Genomic DNA, 23,812 nt, shown 5'->3' on the forward strand with positions numbered 1-23,812 from the left:
TGGTGGTGATGGTGGTGGTGGTGATGGTGATGGTGGTGATGGTGATGGTGGTGGTGGTGGTGATGGTGATGGTGGTGATGGTGGTGGTGGTGGTGGTGGTGATGGTGGTGATGGTGGTGATGGTGATGGTGATGGTGGTGATGGTGGTGGTGATGGTGATGGTGATGGTGGTGATGGTGGTGATGGTGATGGTGATGGTGATGGTGGTGATGGTGGTGGTGGTGATGGTGATGGTGATGGTGGTGATGGTGGTGGTGGTGATGGTGATGGTGGTGATGGTGGTGGTGGCAATGGTGATGATGGTGGTGATGGTGGTGGTGATGGTGATGGTGATGGTGGTGGTGGTGGTGATGGTGATGGTGATGGTGGTCGTGATGGTGATGGTGATGGTGATGGTGATGGTGATGGTGGTGATGGTGATGGTGGTGGTGGTGGTGATGGTGATGGTGATGGTGATGGTGATGGTGATGGTGATGGTGATGGTGATGGTGATGGTGATGGTGATGGTGATGGTGATGGTGATGGTGATGGTGATGGTGATGGTGATGGTGATGGTGGTGGTGGTGATGATGCAACCCTACTTAGGAACTATGGGTGAGGAAACAAAAAAGAATAAGGGAGGGGGCAGCTAGGTGGTGCAGTGGATAAAGCACTGGCCTTGGACTCAGGAGGACCTGAGTTCAAATCCAGCTTCAGACACTTGACACTTACTAGCTGTGTGACCCTGGGCAAGTCACTTAACCCTCATTGCCCCACCAAAAAACAAAAACAAACAAACAAAAAGAATAAGAGATCTCTTTATTATTGATCAATTATTTTACATTGTCTTTATCCTAGAGGCAATGTCAGGTAAGGGAACTTGGAGCTAGGGAACCTGGACTCTGCAATTGACTTGCTGAAAGGTTTGGATCAAGTCACAGAAACAAAACATCTCACAGCTGGAAAGGAAATGAGATTCCAGCTAGTCCAAGCAATCCCTAAACAGAAACTCCCTCTACAGTAAAAGCTAGCATTCCTATAAGATGTTAAGGTTTGCAAAGCACTTTGCACAGGTTAATGGATTTGATCATCCCTAACTCATATCAAGTGAAGATGGCTAGCAATAGGGAATCCCTTCTCTACTGACATAGCCCATTCTACTCAATCAGCTCTGAGGGTTAGAGTTGAATGGTTTCATTCCACCAACAAGCAGTTATTAAGTACTTACTGTGTGCTAAGCACTTGGGGCACAAAGGAAAAAATGCCCTCAAGGTGCTTACATTCTAATGGGGGGGACAACATAAACATAGGTCATAACATGATATACACAAAATAAATATGGGGTAATTTAAAGAGGGAGGGCACTAGCAGCTATGGGGCTCAGGAAAGACTTCTTGTAGCAGGTGGGAATTGAGCTGAGTCTTGAAAGAAGCCATAAATGCCAAAGGGAGGAGAAAATACTTTCCAGTCATGGAGAACCAGTGCAAAGGTATAGAGATAGGAAATATAGCGTCCTGTGAGTAGAACATTGAGTGAGCCATTATGACTAGGTTGTAGAATCCATGGAGAGGAGTAATACATAAACAGACTAGAAAGGAAGAGCCAGTTGTTGGAAGGGAGTTAAATGCCAATTAGGTGAATCTAGATTTGATACTAGAAGTAATAGGGAGCACAGGGAGTTTATCAAGTGGTTCATTTGTGCAACTGGATACAAGTTCCACCCCGTTCTTGCATTCACAGCTTCTCTTTTCTGAACCAAACATTCCTGGCTCTTCTAATAAATTCTTGTGTGGCAATTGCTCAAAACCATAGCTGTAACTTCCTCCTATGTAAAATGGGGAGACAGGGTTTGAGGAGGCAATGGTGTGCTGGTAAATGTTTAATGACCAGCTGGGGGGGGGGGAATGTACACATAACACACTTTTAAGTTTAACCTGAATTATTAAAATTTTCCACATCACTTTCTGAAGTCTGTTGTTGTTCAGTCATTTTTCAATCATGTCTGACTCTTCATGACCCAATTTGGGGTTTTCTTGGCAAAGATCTTGGATGATTTGCCACTTCCTTATCCAGCTCTGAAGTCTAGACAATCAACAAAACAAAAAAATAAGCCCTGCTTTTTGTAGCATTCCCTAATTTTTTAGGTAGAGAATTTAACAATCATCTCTCGCCAGTCAGTCTCCCTGTCTAGTTCTAGAGTCCAAGAATACAAACTGATCTCAAATAATGTAATGCTGAATATCCTTTTCCATAAGAATAGTCTTCTACATTATGCAAATGAGTATGCATCCATAAGCCCTTGCTAAATGAAGGCTATGAAAGCCCACAAGTCAAAATGACAAGATATTCCCTGATGATTCCATGTCTTTAATTTAAAAAATTTATTTTAGCCCACATTTATCTCCCCCTCCTCTTCCCCCCAGCCTTCCAAACAATAAAAATCAAAACAAAACTCTCATAACAAATATGCATAGTCTAGCAAAAATAAATTCCTACATTGGTGGTGCCCAAAAATGTCATTCTGTGGTTCAAGGTCAGCACCTCTGTGGAAGGAGATGGGAGGGCTGTGTGCTTCATCTTTGGATCCCTCCCTTGGTGGGTCATTATTCTATTGGGCAATAATCTAAAGTTGTCTAAAGTCTGTCAAAGTTGTTTTGCTCAACAATGCTGTTGTCATTATATAAACTATAATAGGTCCTAGTTTTTGGCCTGATTAGTTCTCAGTAGCACCAGTTACATATTATATTAAACCCCTTGATGCTTATAATCTTAATTAAGATAATGATGATGGTGTCTCACATTTATCTAGTACTATCTTTATCATAACCCTGTGAGGCAAGTCTTGTCAATATGATCATTCCCTTTTTACAAATGAAGAGGCTGAATGGCACATAGAGTAAATACTAGAGCTGGGATTTGGGTGCAGGTTTCCCTGATTTTAAGTCCAGGACTCCTTCCACTTATCCACACTAATTGTCAGAAGAAAACCAATGAAAAATTCTTTGTTTCAGCCAGAATGTACACATTGCTATAAAGGAAATTCACAGGGGCAGCTAGATGGCACAGTGGATAAAGCACCGGCCCTGGATTCAGGAGTACCTGAGTTCAAATCCGGCCTCAGACACTTAACACTTACTAGCTATGTGACCCTGGGCAAGTCACTTAACCCCAATTGCCTCACCAAAAAAAGAAAGAAAGAAAGAAAGAAAGAAAGAAAGACATTCACTCACAACACTATCAGGGCTAGAAGATTTTTCCTTTACCCCTGTAGTTACTCTGCTGGCACACATAGACACAGAGATGCACACATCCGCACACACCTCTTCTGTGCTCCCCCAAAGTTCTGGGTAAAGTGGAAGGCTCCTGAACTAATGGGTCTGGTCAGTGGTGTCCTGGTAAAAAAAAAATTAACTAAATCTCTAAATATCACTTAACTAAATTATTTATTTAATTAAATCAGCATTTAATAACAAGCGGGGGGGGTGTTGTACCCATGACAACACTTTTAAGTTTAATACATGTCATAAGTTATTAATTTAATTAATTAAATTAATTTTTAATAATTTCTCCTACACTTTCTTAAGTCTGGATGATCACCAAAACTATAAATCAAGCCCCAATTTCTAGTGTTTGCCAATTGCCAAGTTCTAAATGCTCATGCCAAAAATTGAACAATTAGCTCTGGGAGCCGGTAAGAGCTGCCTCCAACACGCTCCTGGGTCTGATTCCTATCTGTATCTTCTCCTGTGCCTCGTATGTAATTGCAGTAGACATGTTGTTGATGAATTCAATTGAAATGAATTGAAGCCAACATTTTTCTGCCCCCTTTGGACCAGGCTCATTGGAGGTGGTGGTCAGGGTGAAAGGCTCTCATTGCAAGTCTGTCTCATTCACATGTGGTCAGGAAAATTCTTGTGCTTTTTAGTTTTTAGCATAAAATGAGTAAATTGCAGATTTAATTTAAACCCTCCCCTTTCCTTCCACCTCTCCTATATAGCATAATTTTAGAGATGGCCAATTGTGTTAACTGCCCTCCATGTAAAGATCTTTCCTTGGAGCCTGTTCTTGGTAATGATGTTGGTACAAAAAATATGGATACAGAATTTATAAGCTTTTTACTAATGATCTATGGGCAGGTGGGGCCTTTGAGCTCACATTCAGTTGATAGAATATAATATCAATATAAAGTAAAAGCATTCAAAATGGGTATCACACAGAGGGTAAAAGAAAAGCTCATGGTGGGTATCAAATAAGGAAACTACATTTTCACTGGCTTTCCCCCCATGCTTGGAATTTCCTCTCTCCTCATCTGCACCTCCTGACTTTCCCAGCTTCTTTTAAGTTCCAGCTAAAGTCCCATTTTCTACAGGAAGCCTTTCCCAATGCCCCTTAATGCTAGTACTTTATCTCCATTGATAATTTCCTTACTTGTAGCTTGTTTGTACATAGTTGTTGGCATAGTCTCCCCCATTACACTCTGGGCTTCTTGAGGGCAGGGACTGTCTTTTGCTTTTCTTTGTATCCCCAGTGTTTAGCCCCCTGTCTGGCCCATAGTTAAGTGCTTAATAAATGCTTATTGATTTGAGTCAAAGGACTTCATCAAACATATAATCATATTCGCACTCCTTATCTCACAGGGTTGTCATGAGAACTTTGTAAACATTAACATGGTATATAAAGGTGACCTACAAAATTATTTTACCAATACTCATAATATTCAAATACTCAGAAATTCCGATGGATCTGTGAGCTCATTAAAGTTGCTGCAGATTGTATCCTCTCCATGCCTCCCATAAGTTGACCCCAAGGGGTCCAGCCAAGATACTGGGAACCTTACTCTATTTCTTTTCACATCAATGTCAAGGACACCAGTGGGACACACTGACTGTCTGCCTGCCATCCCCCATTCTTACCCCAGGACTAGTTTTTTTTTTAATTATGAAAAAAAAAAGATTGGCCTGATCACATGGTTTTCAGTGATCAGTGTTGCCCGCAGGATGATTCTGTTAACTGGGACCTCCTTTGGAAGAAGAATGGGCAGTAAGAAGGGTCATCCCTTTGCAAGGTCTTAGAAAGCCAGCAGAGGGGCAGCTAGGTGGTGCAGTGGATAGAGCACTGGTCCTGGATTCAAGATGACATGAGTTCAAATCCAGCCCCAGACACTTGACACTAGCTATGTGACCCTGGGCAAGTCACTTAACCCCAATTGCCTCACCAAAACAAACAAACAAACAAAAAAGAAAGCCAGCAGACCTGCTCAGTCCTTTCCCCCTTTCCCTGTTTTCCTTTGTGCCTGTGTTCCAAGAGTAGATATTTCTCCGTTCCTACCCACTCTTTCTTCACTATAAACTCCCCCCTCCCCTTGTGGCAGGGGCATATATCCAGCTCTTTTGTTCCTGCCCAGGTGGCCTGAGTGAGGTGTTGCTGGCTACATTCTGTCCTTCTGTTCTCTTCTCTGAGAAGAGGTCTTCTATCAAAAACCTAACACTTCCAGGGGCAGCTAGATGGTGCAGTGGTTAAAGCACTGGCCCTGGATTCAGGAGTACCTGAGTTCAAATCCAGCCTCAGACACTTCACACTTACTAGCTGTGTGACCCTGGGCAAGTCACTTAACCCCCATTGCCCCACCCCACCCCCAAAAAAACCCCAACACTTCAGAGACTGGAAAACCGATAGATTTTTGCAGCCCCAGAAGTGGCCACAAATGGAGGTGAATTTCCTGAGGAATGTGTTCCAGAATCTTGTTGATGTTGTTGTTTGTCCTTTGATCTCGAAGAGGACCATGACATGGGGGTGATGTCATGACTTGCAGTCAATTGGATTTAAGGGAGGGAGGACTGTTCAAAGTCACTCTCTCCTCCAGAGTTCCAGAATCTAGCCTATGAACAGAGGAGGAGAATTCCTTGGGCAGCTCCAGCCTTGGGGGTTGCTTTACAAGTAACCTACATATTTAAGAGTTTGGAAACTTGGCCTTCTAGGGAGAAAGGGAGTCTCTGAATAGTTTTTCTCCTACACACACACATACATACATAAATATATATACATACATACACATATATGCCATATATACACATATACCATATATATTGAATATATAATCACATGGATGCTCTCACATGCACACATACATATATACACACCGCATAGATAACCACATAGATCATCTCTCTCTCTCTCTCATATACACACATATATACTTGTGTTTGTGTGTGTGTGTGTGTGTGTGTGTGTATACCATGCTTATCTCAGAATTTTTAACCTTGTTTGCTGCTGCCTTAAGGGAAGATTCAATTTAATCTTCCACCTCAAGCATAATAAAACCACCTTTATACTTGGCTGGTTGGAAAACGTTATCACTCAAGATAAAACAAGCCTCAACTTGAGATTTCTCCTTGCATTACTCTTTCCCAGTGATTGATTGATTTTCATTGCAGAAGCCAAGAGGCACAGTAAAGATGACTCTGTACTGAAGGAGGGGCAGACAGATCATTTGATTCACTGGATTTAAGTCTAAGTTTTAAAGAATAGATAGAAGCCTTGTACTGTAGCTTCCCCTCCCAGCTAGATCTGCATAATTCAACTCAGTCTTTGGCCAGTGGGGACTCCTTAAATTATAGTTCTTGTGACTTAGGATCTGGAAGGAATCTTAGAACTCATCCAGTCTAGCCTCCTTTGATAGAAAAGAAAATGAAGGCTTACAGAAATTGTGCATGGTCCAAGGTTACACAGGTAGTCAATAACACTCCTGAGATTTGAAGCCAGGTCCCTGAAACTCCCAAGTTTAATATGCTTTTCACTGTCAACTCAGCATTTGTTAAATGTCTATTATGTGCAGGGTAGTGGGCTAGGTAGGAACTGAGGGCAGAAAGACAAATGCAAAGTAGTCTGTACCCTCAAGGAGCTTACATTGTACCTAGGGGAACAACACACACATACATATGAATATATAGTATATTTATTGATATACAATTCCCATATACATGTGTATATGTATACACAAGGGCAGCTAGGTGGTACAGTGGGTAGAGTGCCAGGCCTGGAGTCAGGAAGATTCATCTTCCTGAGTTCAAATCTGGCCTCAGACTCACCCTGGGCAAGTCACTTAACCCTGTTTGCCTCAGTTTCCTCATCTGTAAAATGAACTGGAGAAGGAAATGGCAAACCACTCCAGTATCTTTGTCAAGAAAACCCTCAAATGGGGTCATGAAGAGCCAGACATGACTTACATGACTAAACAACAACATGTATACACATATATGAAACAAATATAACTTTAGAATGGAAGGCACCAGCATCGGGGCGGGGGGGGGGGGGAGAGGGGCGCGGGAACAGGAAAGGCCTCTTACCTAAGGTAATGCTTAAGTGAAGTGTTGAAGGAAGCCAACAATGGCAAGAGAATAGAGGTGGAGGAATTCCAGATTTGGAAAACAGCCTTGTCAAAGGTAAGAAGATGGTAGAGGGTTAAGTGTGAGGAATGAGAAGTAGACCAGAATGGCTGGGCTGTAGAATGTATTGAAGTAATGCATAAGGAGGCAAGGGCTTTAAATGCCAGAGGAATTTTTATTGGATCCTGAAGGTAATGGGGAGCTACTGGAGTTTATTGAGTAGGGGAATAACACGGTCAGACCTACATTTTAGGAAAATCATTTTTGTGGCTCTTGAGACCAAATTAGGACGAGGAGACATGAGGCAGACAGAGACCAGTGGCCATAACAATGTATATACTGCACTATACTCTCTCTGTTGTTCAGAGTTGTCATTCTCTCTTCATTTCAATGCCATTCAGATGCTGCTGATGAGAATGTCTGAGCATATTCATAGCCAAGAAAAGAAATTGTTTTAGGTGGTAATTACTTTTCCAAGAATGTACCATGGATGCTAAGCCTCCCAGATGGTAACTATTCTGTTTTCTTTTGTATTTGATGATACCATTGAGAAGTAAAGTTTTCTTCTATTATACATTATATGTCATATTATATGTTCTATATTATAACCTTTATAGGAATATGGGGCTGAAAAACTTGAGAAGAATGGGGAAAAATGTTGGCATGCCTGAAGTTCAGCTGAATTCAAAGCTCTAACTAGTCAGGGTGACTGGGGCTTTGTTCCAAGTCATCTAAGTTCAGACGGGAGCATAGGAATAACTGGGCTTAGGGTTATATAATAATAATTAAAGTACGGGTTACTGTTTCCTTCTCCTTCCCTTGCTTGGCATACCTCTCTCCCCACAGATGAGCTCTTCTCTCTGGCCTGCTCACCTCCCTGTTCTCCCATTTCTATCAGAGGCTTCTTCAGCTGCAGCCTCATTATGATCAAGGCTCTCTGTCTCCCCTCCTCAACTGAACTTGTCTCTGGAAGTTGACTTGAGGACATGCTTGGGCTCCACCTGAATCTATATTCAAAGCTATGGGAAGCTACCTATGTTTTCTGATCCTGACTCATTCCATGCCCCTCTTCAAGGCTCTGTTTATAGGGTGATACCATAGTAACAGAGATGGAACAATTAGACATTCCTCAGTCTCCTGCATAAAGAATTCATTTGTGGAACTCAATGTTGTTGTTGTTTTTAATAAGGTCCAGGTGAAATCTTTTGTGTAGCATCAGTAAACTTGAAAGGTTCAAGGAAGGGTTCTGACGATCACACTGGGAACAGGAAACATGTGGTGACATGAAAGATATAAGGTGACTTAGAAACTGAGTTGGGGCAAGATGACTTGTTGATTCTTTGAAGTTCAAAACACATCTCCAGTACAGGAAAGTTGTTGAGGTGATAAAGGAAAATGAAGCATTGTTCATAAATAGTGGAGTAAAATGACAGGTTAGAATAAAAGCATGGCTTTCAGGGACCTAAGACCCAACAAAGACGTTTAAGTTGGAGGGAAGTGGTTTAAAACACCAAGTGTTAAATTGTAAAATGCCTCTTTGTCTAACAATAGAATGTGGCCATGGGGTGACACAGGGGTGGATATGAAAGGATCTGAGAACTGGCTCCCTTCAAAAATCCCAAGGTCTGTCTTGGATTGAGAAGAAAGGAAACAAGTATTTGGCATTTCTCTCTCCCTGGATCCATATTCCCTATTATTAGCCTAATTGGTAGCATAGGACAGATACCTCCCCATTTCCTTTTGCAGATAGGACAAGCAATGAAAATGAGGTGACTGGGTAGCTCAATGGATAGAACAGCTAATTTCAAAACCTGCCTCAGGCATGAGGCATGTCATTTTAGTGTACCTAGCCTCAGTTTCCCCAATTTGTAAAATGGGGCTAACAATAGCACCTACTTCATAGGGTTGTCAGGAGGTTTGAGTGAGATAAACTATGTAGAACTGCTTTTCTACCTTTAGCTAAAGGGGAAGGAACTCAAGTCAGAAGGTAATGAGTTCTGTGACATGAGGAGGTTGAAGTAGAGATAGTTTTAGAAAACCTGAGTTTGAATCCTGCCTCATCTGACCCCGGCCAAACCACTGCCTGCCTCAGTTTCTCCATTTGTAAAAAATGGCAACAATAATAGCACCTCCCTCCCAGGGTTGTTGTGAGATTCAAATGAGATAAAATACGAAAAATTCTTTGCAAATCATAAAGCCCTCTTTGAATGCTAGCTATGATGATGGTTGGCTTCCTGGAAGCTGAGGATGTGCTTTTGTCAATGGTAGAAAGAAAAAAAATAAAACACCACAGATTGGGGTGAGAAAAAAAGATGCATGTGAGCAGAGCCAAATGACTGACTCATGGGTTTTGTTTTGTTCATTTTCGCAGCTGTCCTGGGTTCTCGGCTGTCTCTCAATGTGGTTCTCTTTTAGGATGGCAGAATGGAGAAGGCCATTTTTTCTATTGCTATGCATTTCACACTCTTTTACTGGTGAGTAAGTTCTAGTTCTTCTGGGATGGCTCCAACTGGGTGTGGGATCCAGAAATCATCAAATCATCAGGAGATCCCCTCCCCAGGACGGTCTCAGTCTTGTTTGAGGATCAGAATGATTTCTTTCACTGACAAAAGCAGGTTTCCAGCCACCAGCAAGCTTTTGCCTTGTTGGCAAAGGAGGTTAGGTAGTATTTACTCGTATATGCCACTATAGTAGTTATTGGTAATTACTGGAACCACCAGTGAGTTAATTTAGGTACAAAAACTGTATTTATGGACAGAAGACCTGGGGTTGGTGGTCTTGGGGGCAATTCATTCTCTGAGTCTCAGTTTTCTCATCTGTTCAAATGGAAGTGATTATGATCATAGCTGTACTACCTACATCATGAGGTGATGAGATGAAATGAGATTATGGCCGTCCAGTGCTATGTGACCAAAAAGCCTTAGATCAATGAAAGCTCTTGTTTGTGTGACCCAGAATACTTGGGTATGCAAAGAATGCCAGCGACAGTGCAAATCAGTGAGAAACACAAAGAGTAGAAAGATCCTTGCCAGAGCCTCTGAACCAAACAGCACATAGAAAAATCCTACAGAAATGCCTTACAAGGGGGCAGGTAGGTGGCGCAGTGGATAGAGAACTGGCCCTGGATTCAAGAGGAACTGAGTTCAAATCCGACCTCAGACACATGACACTTACCAGCTATGTGACCCTGGGCAAGTCACTTAACCCTCATTGCCCTGCCCCCCCCCAAAAGAGCAATATACATTCATATAAAAATTCAACTAATAAAGCTTGTATTTTAACTGTATTTTTATTGAAGCTTAGGCCATATTACAACTCCTTCCTGGTTAAGCAGGCAGACTGGATCTAAATAAAATCCTAAATTTAAGAATTAAAAAAAAAAAAAGAAATGCCTTATAAGCGAAGTGAATTAGCACGAGGGCTCAGTGTGCCCAAGTACTGCTCAGATCATTGATGCACCATTCCTGGGTCATCCAAAGCCCCTGCCCATGGTCTGGCTGTTGGCCCAAATTGGCCATAGGGAAAGCACACATTGATTTGTTCAGTGGGCATAGAGAAGAGAAAGAAGCCTTTCTATCAGCTGAGTAGCAAGGAGGTTTGTAATGAAGAACAGAGATCCTCTTGATCCCAGACAGTTACCCCTCTGGGATAATTTTCTCCAAGGGTGACTCTTCCTCCCATCCTCAGACCTTGGTTACTGACACAGGATCTCTCGCAGTTGGGAGCCAGGCCTTCCATATGTTTGAATTCAAATCCAGCCTCAGACACTTGACACTAGCTGTGTGACCCTGGGCAAGTCACTTAACCCTCGTAGCCCCCCAAAAAACAAAACAAATAAAAATAAGCCCAAAATGCTAATTCCTGGACTATATGTATATGAATAAATATGTATAATGTACATGTATTCTCATATAAAGTAGTACATCTATGATATTAATATATGTCTATATAATATGTATGGCTGTAGATCTGATTATATATGTATATGTGTGTGTGTGTGTATATGACCTGTAGAATAAGAAAATATTATTCTACTCAGTATACCCACCTCCTAGAACTATTGATTCAAATGAGATAATGTATGCAAAAGTGCTTGGTAAACTTTAAAGAGCTATAAAAAGATCAGATGTTATTATTATTATCTCCATTTTATGGATGAGGAAACTGAGGTTCTAAGAGTAGTGCCTTGCTCAATGTCATACAATTAGATAGATGGGAATTCAAACCCATGTCCCTTCTGACACCAAGTCCAGAACTCTTTCCATTATACACATATATGTGTATACACACACACACACACACACACACGGTTTGGAGGGGTGGTTGCCTTTCTTCATGTCCCCAGTGTTAAAAGCACAGTGTCTGGCATATGATAGGTGCTTAATAAGTGGCTGTTGTCTTGACTTGTTATATGTGGCTGGCTTCAGCAGCAGTCATTAAGCACCTATTTCAAGCACTATGATTTAGGGACATCAAAATGAACCAGGGAAACCAGCCATGGTCCTGCTCTGCTCCTGCTAGTGCCATCTCCAATTCCCCAAACCCTGGAAAGCAGTGACAGGGGCAGCTAAGTGGTGCAGTGGATAGAGCACCGACCCTGGAGTCAGGAGGACCTGAGTTCAAATCTGACCTCAGACACTTAACACTTACTAGCTGTGTGACCCTGGACAAGTCACTTAACCCCAATTGCCTCACCAAAAAAAAAAGAAAGCAGTGACAGCCTCAAAGTCAAGAGAGTCCCTCGGGGTGGGGTGGGGGCTCCTCTTGCTGTCTTTTAGGGACTGAGCAGATTAGGAAGAAGAAGTTCTGGGAGGGAGAGAGTAAGAGGAAACAGATTTGAGCTTGGTCCCTTCCCCCTCACAGCTGGCATCTCTGGCTTAGTACCACTTGCCTAGAGTCAGGGAAGAGGTCTCGAACTTCAGTAGAGGAGTCCAACCCCACTCCACACTGGCAGTGCTTGGAAATGCTCTGGTATCTTTAGGGAGTAGGAGAGATGAGGGAGGCAATGGAGATGGGGATTATGCTGCTTAACTAGGTTATTAGCCCTTCTGTCTCCCTGCCACCAGCAAGGTGCCTAGGCAGATGATGGAAGGAAGGAAGGAAGGAAGGAAGAAAGGAAGGAAAGAAAGAAAGAAAGGAAGGAAAGAAAGAAAGAAAGAAAGAAAGAAAGAAAGAAAGAAAGAAAGAAAGAAAGAAAGAAAGAAAGAAAGAAAGAAAGAAAGAAAGAAAGGGAAGGGAAGGGAAGGGAAGGGAAGGGAAGGGAAGGGAAGGGAAGGGAAGGGAAGGGAAGGGAAGGGAAGGGAAGGGAAGGAAAGGAAAGGAAAGGAAAGGAAAGGAAAGGAAAGGAAAGGAAAGGAAAGGAAAGGAAAGGAAAGGAAAGGAAAGGAAAGGAAAGGAAAGGAAAGGAAAGGAAAGGAAGGAAGGAAGAAAGAAAGAAAAAGGAGAGAGGGAGGGAAGGAAGGATTTATCCTTTTCCCTTACTTTCTACTATTCCCTCTCTCCCTTGCTTCCATTTCTCTTCCTTCTCTCCTTTCCCTGCTATTCCCATTCCTCTATCTTCCTCTTTATCTCCCTATTTCCTATTTCTCACTTTTCCTTAGGCTAATGTCTCCCATCTCCTCCAGTTCCCATCTTTTGCCTCTTTTCCTCTCCCACATACAAGCATTGCTATTCCCTTTTCTTGTCCTACCGTGTTATTCTCTTTCCCTGTTTTTCCTCTGTTCTCTCCTTTCCATTGTTTTCCTAACCCCCTTTCTCTTGCCTACCTATCATCCTACCAGACCTACTTCCACTGCAGATATCAAGTTGGCTTATGCAGGGAGATAGAAATTGTCCCAAGGCACCATTTTGCCTCAGGCCAGCCCTAAAAATAATGCCTTGATTATACTTAACTGGTGAAACAATTCATGCTCAACTGATTTTTTTTTTTTTTAGCTTTGAGCTTAAGAGTCAGAAGACATTAGCTCCAACATTGGCTCTGGCACTAACCATGGGACCTAGGGCTAATCACCCAATTATTATCCTATTTCTTCAGCTGAAAAATGGAACTAATGACACCTACCTCACCCACCTTCCAGAGATGTAAAATAAAATGAGATAACAGATGAGAAAACTCTTTGAGACAGAAAAAAGTTCTATACAAATGCAAAGTATTATTACTGCTACTACAGTATATTAAATTCTATTCTATTACATGGTTAAGGAATAAGATGTCCCGCTTATTAAAATATCCTGACTAATAGACACTTATCATGTGTACTATACATAAGTTACCACTATCCAAAGAATTGGACAATAAAATGATTTTAAAATGCTCCCCTGGTCGCATCACTCCCAACCTCTTAGAAGCAGCCAGGTGGTACAATGGATAGAGCCCTGAACCTGGAGTCAGAAGGCTCAAATTCAAATCCAACGTGAGACACTAGCTAGTCACCCTGGGCAAGTCACTTAACCTTTATTTACCTCAGTTTCCTGAGTTGTAAAATGGGGATAATAATAGCACCTACCATCTAGAGTTTGAGGATTGAGATATTTGCAAAATGCTTAGCACGGACTTCCTTATATTGTTAGTCCCTTGAGGGAAGGGCTTGTTTTGTTTTTGCCTTTGTCTCCCCAGTACCTAGCTAGCACACTGGGTTCTTAGTAAATTTTTGGTGAATTCAATTAGATGTTATTCACTCTTGGATGATTCAGAAGATCTTCCACTGAACTGGTGAATCCTGGAAATGTCCATTTTTTAAAAAGTGAGGCAGTTGGGGTTAAGTGACTTGCCCAGGGTCACACAGCTAGTAAGTGTTAAGTGTCTGAGGCCAGATTTGAACTCAGGTTCTCCTGACTCCCAGGCCGGTGCTCTATCCACTGCACCACCTAGCTGCCCTGGAAATGTCCATTTTTTACAGTTTCTCCTTTGTAACCCAAAGGACAATGGAAAGATACATGGTAGGTATAAGCAGGCAACAGCTTATTACTAAGAAAAGATCTGCATGCAAGAAGTGAGATAAAAGGTATTATGGAGCATGCATCTGACCAGAAAAGGATGTGGGCTAGTGAGAATGGGAGTCAACAGATGGACAGCTCAAGCAGCATAACCAAGATACTAAAAAAGGAAAAATCACCAGTGGGTTGGCTCGAACTTCCATTAGGGATTTATGGGAAAACCATGGACAAGAATTACACAGGATACAAAGATGGTGTGTGTCAATGGAGAGAAGACCCCACATTGCAGAACTTTCAAAGTATGCCACTGAAAAACAAAACAATTATAATATTATGACTCGTGAGTTTTTGCATGTAGGTGATCTCTAAGGTCTTTCTCTTCTGAATCTGTTTTCCTTCAGTCAAATTCTGTTCATATGCCATTGGAATTTGTTTTAAACCAAATACAATCCATAAAATTCTAGATGTCTGAGCAATACCCCATGGTAGCATTTTGACCTTCACTTTTCAGAAAAATGAAAACAAAGTAGGACTTTTTCAGTACCCTCTTGGATCTTTGTTTTAACTCTCCTCTTATTTCTGGAATGAAGACAGTAATGGCTTTTCTCTCTCTAGTAAATGAGCTAGATACCATTGTCAGGAGTCTCAGGATTCAAGGAATCAGCTTAGTCGACACCAAGACAGAAAGGGAAGGGAGACAAAGACATACCAAAAAAAAAAAGAGAAAAAGAACTATTTGTACAAAAATATTTATAGTAGTTCTTTTTGTGATGGCTAAGAATTGAATACCAAGGGGTGCCCATCAATTGGGAAATAACTAAACAAGCTGTGTTATATGATTATAATAGAATATTACTGTGCTATAAGAAATGACAAGCAGGATGATTTCAGAAAAGCCTAGAAAAACTTATATGAACTGATATATAGTGAAGTGAGCAGAACCAGGAGAATGTTGTGCACAGTGACAACAATATTGTTTGATGAAGAATGATGAATGACTTAACCATTCTCAGCAAAACAATGATCCAAAATAATTCCAAAGGACTAATGATGAAGTATACTATCCACCTCCAAAGAAAGAACTGATATTGATTGAATGCAGACTGAAGCATGTTATCTTTCACTTTCTTTCATTTTTTTCCTTTTATTCAAGTCTTCTTATACAAAATGATTAATGTAGTAATGTTTTATATAATTGCACATGTATAAACTATATCTGATTGCTTACTGCCTCAGACATGGGGGGGAGGAAAGGAAAGAGGGATAAAATTTGGAACTCAAAACTTTAAATAAAAATATTTATTGAAAAAAAGAAAGAAAAAAAACAAACAGTTAAAACAAAGGGGTGGGGGGGATCCAGATGGCACAGTGGATAAAGTACCAGCCCTGGATTCAGGAGTACCTGAGTTCAAATCTGGTCTCAGACACTTGACACTTACTAGCTATGTGACCCTGGGCAAGTCACTTAACCCTCATTGCCCCACCAAAACAAAAAAAAATGCAGAAAAAAAAAAGAAAGAAGGGAGAGTGGGGAAGAAGTAAATACTTGTGTAGCAGAGGCAAGATAAGATAAACATGGAATGGGGGTAGCTAGGTGGCTCAATGGATAAAGCACCAGCCCTGCATTCAGGAAGAACGGAGTTCAAATCTGGCCTCAGACACTTGACACTACCTGTGTGACCCTAGGCAAGTCACTTAACCCTCATTGCCCTGCAAAAAATAAAAGAAAGAAAGAAAAAAAAGATAAATATGGAACCAGGAGACTAAAGAACAATGAAACAGAATCAGTGACACATCATAACCAAAAGCATGCCTAAAGACTGGTCTTTGTTAATGTTTATCCTACCATATGCAATCTAGAAACCCAACCAGTGCATAGTATGAGAGCAGCTCAATTTCTTCCATCATCACTATCTCTTCATGTCATTTTTAGATGTCATTCAGCTCATTTGAGAGGTAACATGGTACAGTGGGAAGGAGTATTGGCAATTCAACTCCAGAGAGTTGGAAGACCTGAGTTTAAATCCCAATCCTGACATTTTGCTAGCTGTGTGCCCTTGAGCAAATTGCTTTACTTCTCAACGTTACAGTTTCTTCCCATGTAAAATAAGGGGGTTAGACTAGTCAATCTCCAACTCTAGATCTTAGGAGTTTAAAATCAAGTTTCCACACCAAAAAAAAAAAAATCAGTCTGGGCAATTTTAGTGCTGGAAGCTTTTTCCTCCCTCAAATCCCATTATGGAATTCCAGACTGGTAATAAAATGACTAGGTGAGTTGTTCTTGTGTTCAACCCTACAGTTCCAGCCTTTCCCTCAATTGTGTAGAGAAAGTAGGTCTATGTATTTGCTTTAGATGACATGTTGAACCAAGCAGGATTCAAGAATTTTAGTGCTCTGTCTGAACATTCAACTAATATTTAACTTTAAGTCAAGTCAAAACTAACCCCAGACTATCCTAAATGCTTGTAATTTGGAATGATTCAACACCGCACCTGCCAGAGAATGCAGATACACTGTAGGACTTGGAAACCTTAGAGGAAGAACACAAAAGCCCTGTTCATTAAACCCATGAATGTTTGTTGTGCACTGTTCATTGAGCTCAAACGTACCACTATGATTCCTGGACCCTTTGCAGGGAGGGGAAAGACTCAGTGGTACATGGGATGGCATGGCAATAATAGAGGAGATGATGAAATGGAAAAAGGAAAAAAGGAGGCAGTAAGGACCAATAAACACAAGGTGCCCTGCAAACAAAGGATGAGATGACGGGTCCAAAGTATTCAAACTGAATTGACTTCTCAAAGATGGCAGCTCCTTTGTGAAGTTCAGCTCATCCTTCATTACAGCTCTCAGTGATATGCCACCCAAGACCATGGTACTTATATACCAATACCTTGGTGCTGTCCTTGGTGGTTGCAGACAGGGAGTCAGGGAATTAGATCATTAATTGAAAATGCACAGATATGGGGCAGCTAGGTGGCACAGTGCCATTTGAACCTGAGTTCAAATCCAGCCTCAGACGCTTGACACGTACTAGCTGTGTGACCCTGGGAAAGTCACTTAACCCCAATTTCCTCACCAAAACAAACAAACAAAAAACAAAAAATGCACATATGTAATACTGAGCAAGAGAACCTTCTAAGTACCTGTCATGTTTCATAGTATGGTGAAAAAAGGGCAGGCTTTGAAGGCTGAAGACCTGGGTTCAAATTCCTTCTGTCACTACCTACTTTGGGCAAGTCATATTACCTCTCTAGACCTCATCTATAATATGTACTGGCTGGCTTTTAAAGGTCCCTTCCAATTCTAAATTTGTGATCCTATGCTCCTATGTAGAACCATCAGCTATATTGAATACTAAAAGTGAATGTTATATTCACTGGGAGTTGAGGTCAAACAGTTAAATTATGGGATCCCAGTACTACTTGTAGGGCAGAAATCTTCTGTCAGCCTGTTAAAAGGATTCATACATCTGGGTCTAGAGACTGATTCATTTTGGGAATAAATGGAATGGTCAGAGGATGTTGGATGGGATGTGAGCACCATGGACAATGTGCAGTAGAGAAGAGAGTCCAGTTCGAAATATTGGACCCCTGGGAGCATGACCAGACAAGCAGCGTTATGTATTAAGCACTCTCTGTGGCCTGGAAGGCAATTGAATATTTGGAGTCAAGTCCCAAAGTGCATCCAAAGAAATAGGCATTCAAATATCACAGGGGGAAAAAATACTGGACAGATATATCAAGTGGATTCTGTTTCCTTTCACCACATTCACAATACATTTGTAGATAACTGCGATCTATTAAACAACAAAAAAGACCATACCCATTCTATCCTCATTCTACTAGCACAAGCTTTGCTTGCCCTCAGCTGTGCTAGGAACACTCTTACAATAGCAGCATCCCATCTGTGTGAGAGAGATGGCACAGAATGTCCTGAAGTCCATAGCTTCATTCCACTGGTAACAAGAGGAAGAAAGAAAACCCAAAGTCTACCTAATCTAATCATCTCGTGGAAAGGTGGCTTCTCAGAGCAAGGCTTTTGTTTCCATCTTAGAAAAGATATTTGTCCTTAAGGGAGACGTTCTAGACAATATGCAGGATCCCTTTTATCTTGGGATCTCTCTCTCTCTCTCTCTCTCTCTCTCTCTCTCTCTCTCTCTCTCTCTCTCTCTCTCCCTCTCTCTCTCTCGCTCTCGCTCTAGCTCTCACTGTCTCTCTGTCTCTGTCTGTCTCTTCTCTCTCTTCTACTATACCTCTTTCCCCTTCTCTCCCTCTCTTCTTCCCTTTCCCTTCTCTTTTCTCTCCCACCGGCCATCACTCTCCTCTCCCTCACTCCTTCTCTCTGTCTCTGTCTCTCTCCCTTCCTCCCTCCCTTCCCCCTGTCTTAAAGGAAACCTATATATACAGCAAATAATGCTTATCTTATTTTTATTTAGAATCGAGAATCTTTGTGTTCCTGGGCAGTAACCCCCCCCCAAAAAAAACTTGGAATAAATAATAATGCCCTATCTTATGGGCAGCTTGAGCTGTTTTTGTAACACAAATTATTCTGCGTCCTGGTTAATAAGAGTTTTTAGGTAGGAGTAGAGGGGAGAGTGAGAAAATAGCAAGAGATATAGCCAAGAAGTCTTTGACTCTGCTGCAACAAGAACTCATCTGAGAGCTTAACCTGCCTTTCCCTTGCAGGTTGTTTGATCCAAAGTAGCTTCATTTCTGCTTTTCTCCCCAATGATGCTGACGATTTAGCCAATGTGGATACATTCCCTTGGCTGGTGTCCCTGCAGGATTCACACTACACCCATATGGCTTTTGGATGCATCATTAGTGAGTTCTGGATCCTAAGCATTGCTTCCTGCTTTCAGAACAGGCCAGTATCTTGGTTTCCTTATTCATACACCTTAGCTACCTCTGATAGTTACAGGGAACCAGAAAAGGGAGGGTAGGGAGTAAGGGAGAGAAAAGGCAAAGGGGAGTGTTTAAAGATGAAATAGTCTGGTACATTGTGCTCACCTTCTGTCTGGAGATCACGGTTCATCTCTGATCTCTGGCGATGGGAATTTGACAGACTGAACCCTTCTTGCACCACACAGCATGCTGAGTTCTAAAAATTCTCGGCCTCCAAAGGCTTGACTCAGCCAGGGTTGGTTGGGTCGTTTTATTTTTGTTTTGTTTTGTTTTGAACCTGCCGTGGGAAATCCAGTAACTAGGCCATTTGAAAAATGAAATTCTATCTGAATTCCAGAGAGAATGTTTTAATGATGAAAAAGTGCTGACTGATCCCACAGAAAGATGGTGCTCTTTTCTTACTAGTCCAGAGCCACTTCCCTTTGATGTGATCATTATCACTTTTGATTAGTGAAAAATGTGAGAAACCATGATTCTGCTTGGAAGAACTGGAGAAGAGTTAGAGGTGCCCTAGCATCTGTGAAGAAATTTTGTGTTTCCTCCTCTTCTTCCCAGCCTCATCACCCACTATCTACTAGCCAACAGTGAGCCTAAGTTTCTTGGAAAACTGGCATTTCCCCCATCTTTCCTATAACCTACAGACACAACCAGCAAGGAGAGTATTATCATTTAAAAATTTTTTTTTTTTGCTGGGCAATTGGGCTTAAGTGACTTGTCCAGGGTCACACAGCTAGTAAGTGTTAAGTGTCTGAGGTCGGATTTGAATTCAGGTCCTCCTGAATCCAGGGCCAGTGCTCTATCCACTGCACCACCTAGCTGCCCCGAGTACTATCATTTTTATGAAGTTGTAGGGCCTTCGTTCATTTGAAAAACCTTTATTAAGGTCCTATCATGTGCCAAACATTTGGCATACAAAGACATTCATGGAACAGCTCAAAGGGAGACAACATGTACATAGATAAACACAAAATGTACACAGAAAATAGTTTGGGAACAGTACTAGCAAGTGGAGAAATCAGAAAAGATTTCTTGTAAGAGGTAGTATTTGAGCCTTGAGGGGAGCTGAGGTAGTACAGTAGATAGTGTGCTGGGTCTGGAGTCAGGAAGACTCATCTTCCTGAGTTCAATCTGGCCTTAGACACTCACCTTGTTTGCCTCAGTTTCCTCATCTGTAAAATGAGCTGGAAAAGGAAATGGCAAACCACTCCACTATCTTTGCCAAGAAACCCCCAAATGAAGTCATAATGTCAGACACAACTGAACAAGGTTAAGAGGAAGGCAATCCAGGTACAGGCAATGTCACCTCCATGGCCAATGAGAGAATTTGTTTTTCTTGATTGAACTTATATGTTAAGAGGGGTTTGTTTGTCTTTTGCTCTGTTTCCACTGGCCAGGTGAAGGGAAGAGGGGGGTAAAAGGGGAGAAGAAAACAAAGGTTTGTTCATTGAAAAAATAATTCTAATTTTAAAAAAAGGCAATGTCCTGTCCAGGGTATGTAAAGCAGGCTGGTCTTGGCTGGAACACAAAGTGTTGGAAGGGGAGTGATGTGGAATCAGTGGTTAAAAGGGATCCCTGGGTTTGCCAACAAGAAGCCTGCTATGTTCAGTGTTCCCTCCCCTCTCCCTTTGGCTCCAAGGGTTTGTCCCCACAAAGCAAAGCTTGAGGGAGTGTGGTGGGGGAAAGGGGTGGGGAGAATTGATGTCTCACTTTCTTCCTGGCTGTTGGTGGAGAAGCAGCTTCCCAGGGATTTTTGGCTCAAACTATGCTTTGTTGTGTCTCCAGGAAGAAGGTCTTGGCATTGGTCGGTATTACTGACATGAATGCCAGGAGAAGAACCCAGCCAGAGTACCCCGTCACTGCCATCCTCAGTCACGAAGGCTTTAATTACATCACCATGGAGAATAACATTGCTCTCCTGAAGACCTACACAGCCATAGAGTTTAATGACCAAGTTCAACCCATCTGCTTCCCTAGCAGGAACCTGGCCCCAGGAATCCTGGAGAACTGCTGGGTGTCAGGATGGATCCACACTGCTGCAGTTAATGCCTTTATTCTAATAAAGGAGGGTGTGTGCTGGAAATGGGTTTGCCTTGCATCATGATCTCCTCAGTGCTTAGCTTAATTATTACTCAGGCCACTCACAGCAAAAAAAAAAAAAAAAAAGTTGGGCTAGAAACCTAATAGGTGGCTCAGTGGATAGAGCACTGGCCCTGTAATCAGGAGGAGCTGAGTTCAAATCCAGCCTCAGACACTTACTGGCTCTGTGACCAGGAACAGGTCACTTAACCCTATTTGCCTCAGTTTTCTCATCTGTAAAATGAGCTGAGCTGGAGAAGGAAACAGCAGACCACTCCAGTATCTGTCAAGAAAACCCCAAATTGGGGCAGCTAGGTGGCGCAGTGGATAGAGCACGGCCCTGGAGTCAGAAGTACCTGAGTTCAAATCTGACCTCAGACACTTAACACTTACTAGCTGTGTGACCCTGGGCAAATCACTTAACCCCAATTGACTCACCAAAAAAAGGAAAACCTCAAATCGTGTCACAAAGAGTTGGATGGGATCGAATAATAACAAGGAATTTCACATATGCTACAAACAAAAGTAGTTGTGTAGAGTAAGTGATTTCTTGAAAGAAGTCCAGTTCTTCCTCTGCTGGATGGCTCAGTGGATAGAGCACTGGGTTTGGAGGCAGGAAGACTTAGTTCCAGTTTGGCCTCAGATATCAGCCATGTGACCCTGGACAAGCCATTTAACCTTTATTTGTCTGTGTCCTCACCTGTAAAATGGGACTAATAAGAGGATCTACCTCGAAGACTTGTTGTGAGGATAAAATGAGATATTTGTAGTGTTTTGCCAACCTCATTCTATAAATGCTGCTGCTGTTTATTTTATCATTATTATTATTATTATTATCATTATTATTAGCAGCAGAAACAGCAACTCATAAATACTAAATCTGTGTGTTTCCTTAAACACTGATCTCTTCCTATCCCAAGTTGATTCTGGTAGTCCTGAAAACTGGTGTGAGCTGATAGAAAATGGGGGAAAAATATACCCTGAAATATATGGTTGATTGTCCCTTCATCCAACTCACCCAAGGTGATGTCAGTATTCTGTTCGATAAGCTCTCACCACAGACCAGGTCCAGCACAGACAATCTGATGTCAAGTAAAGAGTGCTAGATTTGGAGGCAGTCTTTAGGTTCAAATTCTAACTATCCCTTGCTAGAATAGTGTTTAAGAGAGTGGATTGGGTGTGGCTAGGTGGCGCAGTGGATAGAGCACCGGCCCTGGAGTCAGGAGCACCTGAGTTCAAATCCAGCCTCAGACACTTGGCACTTACTAGCTGTGTGACCCTGGGCAAGTCACTTAACCCCCATTGCCCTGAGAGAGAGAGAGAGAGAGAGAGAGAGAGAGAGAGAGAGAGAGAGAGAGAGAGGATTTAGGGCAGCTAGGTGACGCAATGGATAAAGCACTGGCCCTAGATTCAGGAGCACCTGAAGTCAAATCCAGCCTCAGATACTTGACACTTACTAGGTGTGTGACCCTGGGCAAGTCACTTAACCCCCATTGCCCTGCAAGAGAGAGAGAGAGAGAGAGAGAGAGAGAGAGAGAGAGAGAGAGAGAGGGATTTAGGGCAGCTAGGTGACGCAGTGGATAAAGCACTGGCTCTGGATTCAGGAGGACCTGAGGTCAAATCCAGCCTCAGATACTTGACACTTACTAGGTGTGTGACCCTGGGCAAGTCACTTAACCCTCATTGCCCCACCAAAAATTTTTTTTAAATTTTTAAAGAAGAGTAGATTTATAGTGACATTCCCCATTCCCTCATATTTTAACATCTTTATTCACAGTCTTGGCAAAGAATGAGGCACTTGTATTAATGTATATTTGGTTTGCTTTTTCATGGTCCAGACTAGAAAGAGAATGGAGATGGGTGTCCTAAGGAAGCTTCCTGTGCAGGAAGTGTGGCCCTGTTCCTTAAAGAGACCCCGGGGAACTGCCTGCTACAGTTCTAAGGAAGAGGACAATACCTTTGGATGCTTGGTAAGAAAAGCTAGTGCCAGGAGAATGTAAGAACACAGGAGGAACTGTGGGCCACGTTAAATCACTTGGCATATTAGGTGGTTAAATTAAAATGATTGATGACTGACATCATGGAGGGAATCCAATGGCCATCTCTGAAGAGCCCCCTGTGTGCAGGACACGGGGTTGGGCTTTTGTTAGACTGAGTCCCAGTCAAAAACATAGCATCATGAACTCCTTATTTTGATCCAGCTCAACCTCCTTCAAGCCTATTACGGGTAGAATCACAAGATTTCATTGCTATGGAAACCAAACTCCTTTTTAATGTTGATCCTTATCGCCTGTTTAAGTGGTGCAGGGGCTAAAGGGTTAAGCTTGGAGTCAGGAAAACCTGAATTCAAATCCTTTCTCAGAGATTTGCTACCTGTGTGACCCTTGGTAATTCACTTAACAGCTCTCAGCCTCAGTTTCCTCATCTGTAAAAATGAAGGGGTTGGACTCGACGACCTCTAAGATTCCTTCTAAATCTAGGATCCCACAAGTCTTCTTAAATGAAGTCTCCCTAAGCAGACAGTTTTAC

The 23,812-nt window shown here is 42.1% G+C and overlaps 1 protein-coding gene across 1 annotated transcript in view; it reads left to right on the plus strand.

The window, feature by feature from the left end:
- PRSS54 (serine protease 54) overlaps window positions 1-23,812 on the plus strand; it is a 135,715-nt gene that overhangs the window by 105,835 nt on the left and 6,068 nt on the right. Inside the window, exons 5-8 of the mRNA XM_043980236.1 lie at window positions 7,766-7,873; window positions 9,736-9,838; window positions 20,990-21,245; window positions 23,122-23,253. Of these exons, the coding sequence (XP_043836171.1) occupies window positions 9,789-9,838; window positions 20,990-21,245; window positions 23,122-23,253 (438 nt within the window). The 5' untranslated portion in view covers window positions 7,766-7,873; window positions 9,736-9,788. The remainder of the gene's footprint in view (window positions 1-7,765; window positions 7,874-9,735; window positions 9,839-20,989; window positions 21,246-23,121; window positions 23,254-23,812) is intronic.

This window comes from Dromiciops gliroides, chromosome 2 (genome assembly GCF_019393635.1).
Source record: "Dromiciops gliroides isolate mDroGli1 chromosome 2, mDroGli1.pri, whole genome shotgun sequence".
Taxonomy (NCBI): Eukaryota; Metazoa; Chordata; class Mammalia; order Microbiotheria; family Microbiotheriidae; genus Dromiciops; species Dromiciops gliroides.